The sequence below is a fragment of the Alosa pseudoharengus genome, unplaced genomic scaffold (assembly GCF_046254945.1).
Source record: "Alosa pseudoharengus isolate Yale_2024_CS ecotype anadromous, Long Island Sound unplaced genomic scaffold, YU_APseudo_1.1 YU_APseudo_1.1_scf_13, whole genome shotgun sequence".
NCBI lineage: Eukaryota > Metazoa > Chordata > Actinopteri > Clupeiformes > Clupeidae > Alosa > Alosa pseudoharengus.
The window spans coordinates 2,698,077-2,711,306 of NW_027468598.1; the positions used below are offsets into that span (position 1 = coordinate 2,698,077).

The window sequence follows — 13,230 nt, forward strand, 5'->3', positions numbered from 1 at the left end:
CACAATAGCTCTGCACTCGATTGCTTTTCCTGAGCTACCAGCTGTTTTTGTCTCGGTAGACTGAAATTGAATTTCACGTTTTGAAACTGAATTTTGAGAACTGAATGTGAAAGTTCCAAGAGCGAAATTTTCAGTCAGGATAATTTATGTATCAGAGCAAATGAGTTCAATTTCAAAATATTATATTCAATTTCAAGTTGCCTGAGATTCAGTTACAATCTAATGAATTCAGTTTCAACATATACTATTCAAATTCGTTTTTCCAATACAATTGTTCAAATTCAGCAATTCAAATGCAAATACAACATATTCAAATTCGGTTTAAGGTGGCACAAGTTTTACTCCATAGGTTGTCTTCTCCTTTCTTTCCTATGCTGTAGTTTGTCATCCTATGCCATACCTTCCAATTGGCATCAAGACAAGACAGTTTTCGATATTTCGAAAATCGAGTCACGGTTTTTATGACTTCAGACTCGACTTGATAAAATTAGAAATGACTTGCAACTCGACTTCCATGCTATTGACTTGGACTCCCCCCCCCCCCCAAAAATGTTTTTTTTTTCATATCATATGCCATAAGGCATTCTGTCACACAGTAAGAGCTAACATATTGTTTAAATCTGGCTAAATTAAAAAAAATGGTCTCCTCTGTTCTAATTGTAAATACTTTCCCCATAGAGATAACAATATTTCTGTTCTGTTATCCGAAGTCTTCTTATTACAGTGCATGAAAATGCTCTGTTCTGTTATTCAAAGTATTTTTCTTCTTTATTCTCCTGACCACCTGAACAGTTTAACGTAGAAACTTTGTTCAAACTTTGTAACGTAGGTCTTGAAAAGGACACTTGAGCAATGTATTTTTTTATATATATAAGTATAGTATTAACAAAAAAACAATGGGCCAGTTAAACTGATTGCACCTGTATCAACTGCTTTCTGCTCAACTAGGCCAACTCTCTCTGTGACCGTTTCTCAAAGTCAAGGAAGGGTCCTTCAAAGCCGCTCTTTAAAGGACGTTACGTCATCGAATCTCGCCAAGCACTATTCTAATGTCAAGGGTGCTTTAAAATTCTATCAAGTACTGAGTCCTTTGTTCTGAGATTTTCGAGGATGTATGCGTGTATCCTCTGCGTGCTTGGAACACCCACAATCCTGTGCGCACAAGATTTTTAATAATGCACCTCCGTGTGCTAAAAAGAGGCCTTGCCTCATCTTTGAAGGATTCGACTCGGCAGGACTCGTTCTACCAAGCACGAATGCTTGACTTTGAGAAAAGCCCTGTGTCTCTCCATTCTACAAGGATATAAGGCACATTCCATCAAACTTTCTATCCATTCATCCTCTTCAAACCATTCACTCATCCACACATTAAACTATCTATCAACATCCATTAAACAATCTGCCTATTAACTTCATATGGGATGGGCATTTTTAGACTTTTCCCCCTCGAAATTGCACTGTGCCTACTTCAGAGGCCACTGTTCCCACCTAGTTTGGCCTACCATCAAATGCTTGGTCTCTTTAGAAAGCTGAGACCTTGTAGTTTCTTATTTGCCAAGGTATGCTCATGCATTTTGCCCTATGGAAACTCCTCATAGGACCTTTGGGTTCCCAAAATGCATACTGACAATAAAAGGCAACCTCTTGGTGTAGAAGCATAATCCTGGTCTCAAATGAAAGGTTACACTCTGAGGTTTCTTGTAGACTATGGATTGGATTGTATGTCAGGGGTTCTGATATAGAATGACTACACAAAATATGGAATAATTACACAAAAGTCTCTTTTTTTGTATTTTCTTTGTTGTTTCAATGGGTGTGTATAAGATGGACTATACATCTGCACCACTAATATTGGATAAAACAACATAAATATTCCATTTCTAGGGATTCCTGTGAATATGTCAAGACCCAATATGTGGCATCTACTTATTGCACTGCAGCTGCACTGCAGCTAGAAAGTAGGGAAGCACCAAAAGCAGAGGAGGGGGAGGGGGGCATTTTTTATCAAATTTAAGTGAGACATAGTTTGATTAATCTGACACTGTAAAGCACCATACAAATTGTACATGAAAAAGGTTGTCATATCATATATGTATTCCCAAAAGTCCAACCTTTCAAATGGTGTATAATATTACTATGCTACATAACAATATGGTGCATAAAATTTATTTAGAATGGTGGGGGAGGTGGGGGAGTTGGGTAGGTGTGCCAGGTTCAGCGTAGCATATTCCACTGCTCACGTTGGTGACTGCACCAGGGCAAACACACTTTCGCAGTTCCTCCGGAAATGCTTGCACTCTAGTTATTCCTGTCAGCCCACTTTTTTGGTCAGCTCCTGCACCTAGACCTTTTGAGATATCACCACCGGTCCAACTCTGGAACGTCCGGTCAGTACCGGTGTATCCTGCTCGAGAAGATGGCGTCACTGACCCTTGTCGTTCTTTTGCCATATTGGATTTAATAGAAAGCAAAACTAAACTTTCACAGGTCACAAATTTATTCAGATCTTCATGAAACTTGACGTATATGATCCCCTGACCAAGCCTGACAAAACTTATCAGAAGGATTTTTTTCGAAATCGGTGGCGTAGCCACCAAAACAGGAAGTAGGTCATATGTCAGGAACGCTTTCACATATAGAAACCAAACTTGGTACATGTACTTGGGAACCTATCCTGAGGACACAGAGTAAATTTGGTGACATTTGACCACTAGGGTTACAGGAACTTAGCTCATATCTAAGCAACAGTTTCATTTCTCAAAACAAAACTTGGTACAGGGACTCGGGAATCCATTGTGAGGCCACACATATAATTTGGTGCCCTTTGACCTAGGGGTTGCTGCAACTAGCAAAAATGTGTTTTGGCATTTCGGATGTATGTTAATGCACTTGACCTGTATGCCCGATTTTGGAAAATGAGCTACTGTTAGAATTCTTTGATCATGCCAGGTTCAACTTAGCATATTCCACTGTCTGCTCACGTTAGTGACCGCACCAGTTATTTTTTTTTATCTGGTGTGGATATCAAGCAAAAAGTTTGTCTTAACGTACCGATGGTCATTATCCACTTGAAGGCAGAGGACAAAAGTGTGTAGAGCAAAACGTCTGCATTTCAGATTTTTTCGTCCCCCGGGAGTTTCACAGGTGCGATAATTCAAAATCCCCATGTTATTTTCCCATAGGAAAAATTGCAAGATACCAGATCTCCTTTTATGAGCAAAGATGTTAGCTTTTTTGTAGGCGAACTTCAGAAGTCTATTGCCTACGAATGGAAGTGGGGTGAGTGATGGCTGTCAATCAACCCTATGGGCTCCTTCCGAACTTTGTTTAGAAAACATCATTAAGCGCTTTCAGATATAACCTCCGGAGTACATGCGGAGGTTTGTCAAACGGAGGTCCTACCCTTCGGATGATTCAGATATGATGCTAACCTGCGGACCTAATACTGACCTTATACGGACGTATGTGTGAACGACATACACGCACATTAGCCTACAGAATCTCCGTGTGGTTGTCGAGTGAGGGGTGGGGGCTTGTAGAGTTCACAAGCTGCGAGATATGACGTAGAATATATGCGGCCGCTGCCTGTCAGCTGCTTTTTGTTTAAAAAGTGTAGCCTATGCATTATAGGCGAAAGAAGAGAAATCTACTGTGCGTAGGCTAATACTTGAAGTAGGATAGTCACGTAAGTGCGCACATACAGTATTTGTATGTGTGCTTCGAATAAACACATTTATCTGTTTTCAACGTTATATACCAGAATCTGGTTTGCGTTGGAGAGAGAGAGCATGCACACACTTTATGGTAGGCTACCAACCAATTCAGGCTAACTCAAGACTTCAAGGCCATCATACAACGTTTTTAAGCAACAAACAAAATACTAACATAACAGTGAAGTTTTTTCATGGTTTATTTCTCCCCTAGCATGATATGATTTGAATTTAGACAGCTACGCCATTTCAGCGCGGTGTATGAGTAGGCCTAAGAGCGAGAAGTTTTATAATGCCCTTGCCACTCCGACTCATCAATAAAAACTGCGCGCACACACACCAGACCACTTGACTTTACATCATTAAACTATTTCAGTATATTGCTTTTCTGATTGTCAAAACCACACCTAACTTATGGCGTCTCCACTCCACAGCAAAAGTGTCCTAAATACGTTACAGCTGTTTCTATCTGAGCGACTCCAATAGTGAAAGGATTTCAGTGTCATATTTCGGTGGCACTAGCTAAGCTGTCGTGGAACTCGAGATGACATGTCTACTGATAGGCAACAGGTCTCACCAACACGAAATTATAATTGCAAAAGATGCAACCTCATCTGTTGTACTGTAGTTATTCGAAATTGGGCTTTTCACAATCCAACGATATATCCAAAGTGCGAACTAGTTGGTGATGGTCTATGAAAACTGCCAGTAGGCTATGCATGCTACACGGAGTTCTGACAGGGCTGTGCATGGCCTAATAAGCAGGCAAGATATAACCCACGATCGCCATGGTTTCGTTGTCAATTCGTGTTTGTGGTAATAATGACAGCAACAATAAAACCATCTGTATCTTACGATCTTCATCATTCTTGACAGATCACCAGCCTCCTCTGGTCATGGTCATATGCATAGCCTATAGCCTACCTTTAGTTTTCATTTAGATTTTAAACACGAATTTACTGCCGGGAGAGAAAAAAAATCCTGTATTCTTTTCTGTAGCCTTATTCTGCCTAAGGCTATCAATGAACAGAAAACCGTGTTGGCTAACAATTTATTAAATACTCCTGTTATTGTCGTCAACGACGTCGCTGTAGGCTACTGCCTTTTCAGCGCCTTCTGCTTATGATGATTCAGTCTTTTGAATTCGTTTGGCCTTGCCATGCAGTTGTAGGCTACAACGTGCCATTCACTTCATGTGTTCTATCAAAATGTTGTATGCCCTCATGGACAGTAGCTCCGTGATGTCTGCATCTTTCCAGGTCGGAGATTTTCTGGACAGCACTATGCCACTCCATCATAACACTGGCATTTAAGTCAGATCTAACCACATGGACGCACGAAAGAAACGTCACCAACACGCCCTCTCACTAGGTGTGATTTTAACCGCATGTTCTACTTCTCGTTCAGACACAGCACATTTACATAATGTCCGGAGGAAATACTAGGGGGGGAGTAGTATAAACACCGGGTGAATTCGGACTTCCATATGACCGGTTATGTCGTTCAGATATACGGCCCCACCGTTTAACATCGGCAGAACCTCCGGTCTTACACGTATGTCTGAAAGCGCTTATTAATTCTGTGCAGCAAAGCACATTTTTTTCTTTTCTACATCATTTTCCTTCCTGAGGATCATTTGTAGAGCTAGGTTTAATTAATTTATCACATCATAGAAGTATTGCCAATTTCCCTACCCAAAACATCTGGGGGGCAATGAAACTTGCTGCCGGGCCGTATCTTTGAGGTTCGTGTATGATTTGTTCATTCATCTTTCCATTTAAAACCAACAATAGAAAACAAAAACGTTTATTCTATATCCATTTCTAAAACCAAAATGAAAAACACGGATAAAGGGTTGGTTTTTCATTTTCCAAAATTGTATGTCAAATTAAAATGGACAAATCGGATAACAAGACAAGCTCTCACATTCCTTCATTCGTTTTGTTTACTTGCCAGAACGCAATTGCCATGACTCGGAAGTCGCCGTTGTTCTCAAATAGAAAGCATAGCCTACAACATTAATTTACCCAAATCTCTTTATTTTTTGGAGGAACGTGAGCTTGTGTGTCTGATTGCACACACACACTGGTTTCACCAGACTCACTCTTTCATTTCACTTCATGAAGAGAGTCTGGGTACTCTCTATTGGGAAATGTTTCCTAATGGGGGTAGATTTTGCATTAAACCTGCCAATCTTTCAGCTTCTAAGACCCCCTTTCTCTCTCTGTCTCTCTCCATTGAACTAGGAATATTGATCCTAGTTACCCTAGCTTACTCGTTGAACTACAACTGAATGTCGTCAATATATGCCCTGACTAATGGCAAAATCCTCTCAAAGACCTGAAAGTAACTGAATGCCTTTCACAACAGATTGTGAGGCACAGATCCAAAGGCATTCACAAGAATACCACACAGAGGTCTTTGCCGTCCATCCTTGATATCTGAATTTAATGTAAAATGCTGTTATGTTCCAAACGCTCAGGATATCCTGGGACACTGCTTTCCACACAGATAGACCAATATATAAAGTAATATAAAATTAAATTGACATTATATCGGCTATACATCAATATTCATGAACAGTCACATTCTTTGTGTACCTTTAGCAGAACACAACTTTAGTGACACTAAAATTAATGCATTGTTGTATTTTCCCTCCTGCAGTCGCCTAAACATGATTGTCACTACGCTGTTTCCCAAGGGATCTCGCAGTGTGGTTCCAAAAGATATGCCACTCACTATCTTTGTCAAGATCATTCAGTTTATTGCTCAGGTAAACATCTACTCTTTTCAGCACGGTTATGGATAGTTTAGTCCAATTGTTTACATTTCAGTCTTCAGGGGAAAATTCTAGAAAAAGACTTAACTCAAACTTTGGGTTATCATAGTAACTGGCTCTGTGAACCTAACTTTACCTGCTTGCTAGCATTTGTTCTATAAATTAGTTATGTATAATTCTGTAAGATTCGAGTTGAGTTGTTGATCACTTCAATCACATTTATAATTCCCAAAATTTTAACATTAAAACTACACAAAGCTCTTATGACAAACCCAACGTTTCTCCATATCTATAGCCTCCTACTGCACAGCTTTGGGCTCAACTCACTTACCTTAGATGTGCCACTATCATGACTAATCAAAGTTTACCATTTTGAAATTAAAATGAAATTAATATATATATATATATATATATAAACCTATACAGTTAAGAACAGAATTATTCACACATATTGATTTAATGTTGATTTTCTCTTGACCAATATGTTTGTTCTGACTGAAAATGGTACTGCCTCATGGCTAAAGGTTGTAAGACAATATGGTAGAAACATGGAATCAAAAAAAGAAGCGTTTTCATCTTTTAAATTTTTTTATGAAAAATGGCATGTCCACAATATTCGTACCCTTTTTAAATAATCAGTGGAAACATCTTTATTTGCATTCACAGTTCTCAAAATGGTCCACAATGATTGTAGGCAGCAATCTGGGCAGAAACGATTATTTGCCATCACACATATTGTTCTCTGTTAACTATTTCTTGCCTTGTTTGGCTGTATGTTTTGGATCATTGTGTGGTTTAATGGTCCAATGCCGCCTACTGGGGTAGTTCTATTGGAACACTGCCTGATCTTTTCCTCCAGAATCATAATTTAGCCCCTTGTTTTAGTGTTACCACTTACTTTGAGAAGGTCACCAGGTCCCATTATCTGAAAAACACCCAAAACTAATACATTTCTATAGCTATTCTCCACTGTGGCTAAGGTGTTTTGGTGGTTGAAATTAATTTTCACCCCAAAATGGACCATTTGGTATTTGCTATATATATATATATATATATATTGTTCAATTCAGATTTAAACACAGATTCGCGTGGTGTAATTTGTATGTCAATATGACCTCTTTTACTGCCCAAAGTGTGATACCAAGATGGCAGACGAGTGGGGGGACTTGCTTATTAGGACTTTGAATCTGATCAGTTGTTTTGTAATTGTTGTAATAATGATTGATGTATGGCTTTCCATTTCCGCAGGAAAGGCTGGATTTTGCCATGAAAGAGATCATTTTTGACCTGCTTTGTGTCGGAAAACAAGCCAAAGCCTTTAATTTGAATCCAGAGGTATTAAGGGAGGAGTTTTCTTTGTTATGTCTGTTTAGTTTTACACCTTTAAAGGGTTAAAAAACACACACCAAGATATACAGTACCACTGATGACTGATGCATTGTTCTCAACTAAAATAATAGTCCCCTGCTTATGATTGTCAAAGTTGCAGAGTGTTGATATGTCTGCTCTCCAGAGAATGAACATAGGACTCAGAGCATTCCTAGTGATTGCTGATAAGCTGCAGCAGAAGGATGGAGAGCCCCCCATGCCTAATACGGGTGCCACCCTTCCCTCTGGCCATACCCTTAGGGTGAAAAAGACCTACCTGAGCAAGACACTGACCGAGGAAGAGGCCAAGGTTATTGGTGAGTGTAGACCAGAGACACTTCCTGCTTCCTTTGTCTAACCTGCACTGACCCCTTGCACTTTCACAATAAGCCTTTTTGTTGTTTGTACAAAAAAAACGGTGTAGCCTAAAACTCCTCCAATTAATGGAAGTTTGAACTCGTTATCATCCATAAATAGACCCTACGTTGTTTTTACTCTGGATTATTCATTTAAGTGTACAGTCTGTGATTATAATCCAAAACAGATTTTGTCAAAATCAGCAAATTGGTCCCAGCTAGAAAACGTGCACACGTTTTACTAAATAATGCACTTATTTTACTAAATAATGCACTTATTTGACTAAATTGTGCTATCAATTTAGTAAATCGTGCACACTATTTAGTAAAATGTTCGCTCAATATAGTAAAACATGCATACAATTTAGTAAAATGTGTGCACGATTTACTAAATGAGAGCACAATTTAGTCAAATGAGCGCACAATTTAGTAAAACGTGGGCACTATTTAGTAAAATGAGCACACAATATACTAAATTGTGCACACAATCTAGTAAATTGAGACCACAATTTAGTAAAATGAGTGCACAATTTACTAAAATGAGCGCAAATTCTCTCGATACACAAAAATATCTTGCAATGACAACTCCTGGATATAGTCTCCTCCATACTCCGTAGATGAGTCAATATCAGAGATGTAAATTCCCAACAAGCAAAACTTTATGGAGTTTGGCCATGCTCATGCATTAAAATAATGATTATAAAAAACTTTATTTGTATCACGTCTTTCAAGCATTAGCACAAGGCACTTTTGAAATTTTTTTTACTATAAATGTATTGTATTAGAGAGCAAAGTAACTTTGTTGCTGAATACTTTTATATATTATGACACAAACGGGAATAGTTTAATACATTTTCTGGTGACATGGGGGACCAGCGTCATAGCTGAATGCTAACATGTCAGCACACACACACACACACAAACACACTCACACACACACTCACACACATCTATTTACATTGTTTTCAGTCATGGTCTTTTTCACCCTCTTATTTTTTGTGACTGCAAAAACACCATATTTGTAGTAGCAAATTTGTGAGTAGCGCTACTATGTCTATATGTATTTTATTCTTTTAGGAATGGGCCATTATTATCCCCAAGTTAGGAAAGCTGTTGACAGCATCCTGAGACATCTTGATAAGGATGTTGGTCGCTGCATGATGATGACCACTCTGCAGATGTTCAATAAGGAGCCGGAGGACATAATCACGTATGTGGCCCACTTTAGCACTAAATATTAAACTGCGAGTTTTGTGCAGGTGTAAGCCAAAAGCTGATGTAGGAGGGTTATTTTTTTGTCCTTGGTTTGTATTCAGTCTGTTTTTGTCAGTGTTTACAGTATGTCTGTGTTTATCAAACAGTTATTGTGTGCACATCCCACCTTCTGGCAGGTGCAGGACAAAAGAAAACTATACTCAACTGAAAAAATATAATGTCCACAACACTGCTTTTGACTCCCAATTATTTAATGCACAACAGGCAACGTTTCGACCCTGCTGGGTCTTCTTCAGGCATTTAATAATGTTGTGCATTAAATAATTGGGATTGTGTTGTTGATAGTGTTGCGGACATTATATTTTTTCAATTGAGTATGCCTGTGTTTATGCCTATATTTCTGTCTCTGTTTTGCCTTTGTTTCTCTTTGTGTGTTCTTGTCAATGTTTTGTCTATGTTTTGTCTATTTTCTGTAGTGTTGTGTATGAGCTCTGTTGTTATTTAATTGCTGAATTGTAGGTGTGTGGAGGTGTGTTCTGTGAAATTTTGCAATACATTACATACAGTGATTGAAGTGAGACATGAGCCTGACCTTTTGTGTTCTTTGACAGGGGTGATAGGAAGCCAAAGATTGACCTGTTCAGGACATGTATGGCGGCCATTCCACGCATCCTACCTGATGGCATGTCTAAGGCGGAATTGATAGATCGATCTACTTGCTCGGTAATTATGAATATTTGTGCGTGGTGTGTGTGTGTGTGTGTACATTTTGCTTTTGATGTTTTCTATGTTTAATGTCTTATACAGTATATGTTGTATTATCCTTAATGGGTTTTTTTTCGGAGTGTCTATTCGTACCCCTGGTACGAATAGCCTTGGCCACACAACTGGGCTATTCACACCCTGGTACATAAAAACAAAAACATGTTGCTCGCGTGCCCAAAAAACATGGCCGACATTCGTTTTTTCGTCAGCAGAAAGTGAAGAATTCTGAACGGTTTCAGCACTAATATCTGTTCAAATTAAATTTGAGATGGAAAAGTTGTGTTTTATTTTCATAATCTTTGTTCAGTGAACACATACAACCGTCAGTTTGTTAGCTAACAGAAATTTCGTGAATATGACGTTCAGGCCTATAAACTATAAGTTTACCTGCAAACCTCAACTTCTTGTGGAAGCAGATAGTGCAGTGGTCACAGGTAAGGGCTGGCACGCGGGAGACTCGGGTTCGATTCCCGTGTGATGCGTTTTGGCAAGAGTGAGTGTGCATGTGTACCAACGTCTCTGGAGAGAGAAGGCGCGCAATTTGAACAAGAAATCGGTTCTCAAACGGAAGTGTTGATTGCAACAATTAGCTGTTCATGCACCAGGGTGTAAATAGCATGCAGTTCTATAAACACCAGGGTACGAATAGCATCCACTTCTAACTGTACATTGATGCAAACAGCATACCTTATTCAGAGTGTCTATTACACAGCTGAGCTGTTCACACTCACAAGACATGTTGCTTGTTTTTAAAAAAAATAAAAAATATTATTACATTGTGTGATCAATATGGCAGATTAAATGCACAGGGGTGCAAATTGCATACACTGATATTTGTACCAGACGAAGTACTAATAGAACACATTGCTCTGTGTTCACCGGGGTACGAATAGCATACGTTGATATTTGTATCAGACGGGGTACTAATAGGACACATATCTGTGTGCACCGGGGTACGAATAGCATACATTGATATTTGTACCAGACGAGGTACTAATAGAACACATTGCTGTGTGCACCGGGGTACGAATAGCATACATTGATATTTGTACCAGACGGGGTACTAATAGGACACATTGCTGTGTGCACCGGGGTACGAATAGAATTCACTTCTTATTGCACCAGGGTACGAATAGCATACACTGCTAATTGTACCAGGGGTGCAAATAGCCTTACCCTTTTTTTTTGTGATCTGTGCTTTTTTTCTTTTAATAATTTGTAAAGCACTTTAAAAGGCTGAATGTTTGAAAGGTGCTGTATAGTTAAAGTTGCATTACCTTGCCTTGCCTTGAACAAAGATTGTGTTCTAGTCTCACTTTATGAGGTGTAATTCCTCAAGTGTAAGCCCTAAATCAGTGTTATGTCTTCTACTTTTACTGTAATGGATGCAATCTTTGTATGTGACCATGCAATAATATAGTCCATGGGCCAGACCAGATGTTGGTAACAGTTAAGGTGGCAAAACTTGAATGGTGGCATTTCATTTGTTAGAACAGTAGTTAAATAATACATGATAACCTTTCCAAAAGAACAGTTAGATAGATAGATAGATAGATAGATAGATAGATAGATACTTTATTGATCCTCAAGGGGAAATTCAAGATTGTTTCATTCTCTAACAGAAAACCTATTACTAAGACACTAGAGGCGAATAGAGTAACATTGTTAACTAATATATATATATATATCACCATAAAACTTACCCACTTGTTTACTCATATTGGAAGAAATACTTTTTGTATTACACATTTTCTTAAAGGAACCATATGTAAGATTGTGCCCAAAACTGGTACTGCAATCACTTTCAAATGACTGTAGAGCGATGTATCCCCTCCCCCTTCCCCCTGACTTGAGGTTGCCAACCTGGATGCCAAAACAGTACTGACTTTGTGATTAGTAAATACTGTAGGTGGAGGGTGGCGCATCAGGCCAAAATACAACATGATATGACAAAACACAACATCAACATCAGTTGAGGGCTGCAACTTTACTTTTTAAATGACAATATCCTGGTTGTCAGTGATATAAGTATTTGAAATGAACATGATTTCTTAATGTCTAGTGACATATCAGGGCCATTTTAGGATTAATTGAAATACATTTCTTACATACGGTTCCTTTAAATGTTATGTTTAAACATGCAAATGAGTCATTATCTACTGAAATATGCTAGCCTGGGTGTTCCCATGCTGCCTTGCGCGCGATTTGATTCACGCTGCTAAGGCAGCATGGAGACCATGGAGCAAATTTTCGCTTGAGATAGGAGACCAATCACAGAACAAGGGGGAAAGCAAGACGATGATGAGCTATGCACAGACGCATTTGATAGACATCCGTGGCACCCAATAAACGGATCTGGGCATTTTTTTCAAATACGAGAAAATGAACGTTTGGTTCCCAGACCACGTCTCATTGAGAAGTGGTGGCGCTAGCCAGGCTAGATATATGCACAAATGTGCATATATTTCCAAATCAGAAATAAGAACATTGGAAAGGTAATTTTCAAAATCAATGTGGCATAATAGACACAAAAATGTTTACAAAGCTATTATTATATATTTTCATCATTCCATACATCAGAAAATATTGTAAGTCAGAAACAAAAAATATGAAATCATGAAAATATAAATAAAGGCTATAAAACTCAAGTCAAGTCAAATCACATTTATTTATAAAGCGCATTTTTGTATGCACAAACTGGGAAGTTTGATGTGCGTAAGTGCAACTGCAGTGGCAATTCTTGGCACCAAATATGAGAAAAAAAAGACTGAGAAAAGGCCCTGTAAAGATGTAATTGAATCCTGCACAATCAAATCGTGTATAACAAAGTAAAGTAAATGTGTATTTAGAACATTTTCTACATCATTCTTTGCACTAGTTCGTAGTTACTAAACATACTATTTAGTTTATTACCTGTGCCCTTGCTAAGTCCCTCTTCTACCTATACTGTAGGTGGTGTAGTTTCAATCATGTCCTTTTTGGCTGCTCTGCCTGTGTTCTGTTTGCTTATTAGTTTCAGGTGTGACCTGTGTGCGGG

At 38.7% G+C, this 13,230-nt stretch overlaps 1 protein-coding gene across 1 annotated transcript in view; it reads left to right on the forward strand.

The window, feature by feature from the left end:
• The window catches only part of LOC143121459 (protein furry homolog), a 522,367-nt gene that overhangs the window by 242,618 nt on the left and 266,519 nt on the right, over positions 1–13,230 (forward strand). Inside the window, exons 12-16 of the mRNA XM_076281827.1 lie at positions 6,375–6,483; positions 7,738–7,824; positions 8,003–8,174; positions 9,291–9,423; positions 10,040–10,137. Coding sequence (XP_076137942.1) covers positions 6,375–6,483; positions 7,738–7,824; positions 8,003–8,174; positions 9,291–9,423; positions 10,040–10,137 — 599 coding nt within the window. The remainder of the gene's footprint in view (positions 1–6,374; positions 6,484–7,737; positions 7,825–8,002; positions 8,175–9,290; positions 9,424–10,039; positions 10,138–13,230) is intronic.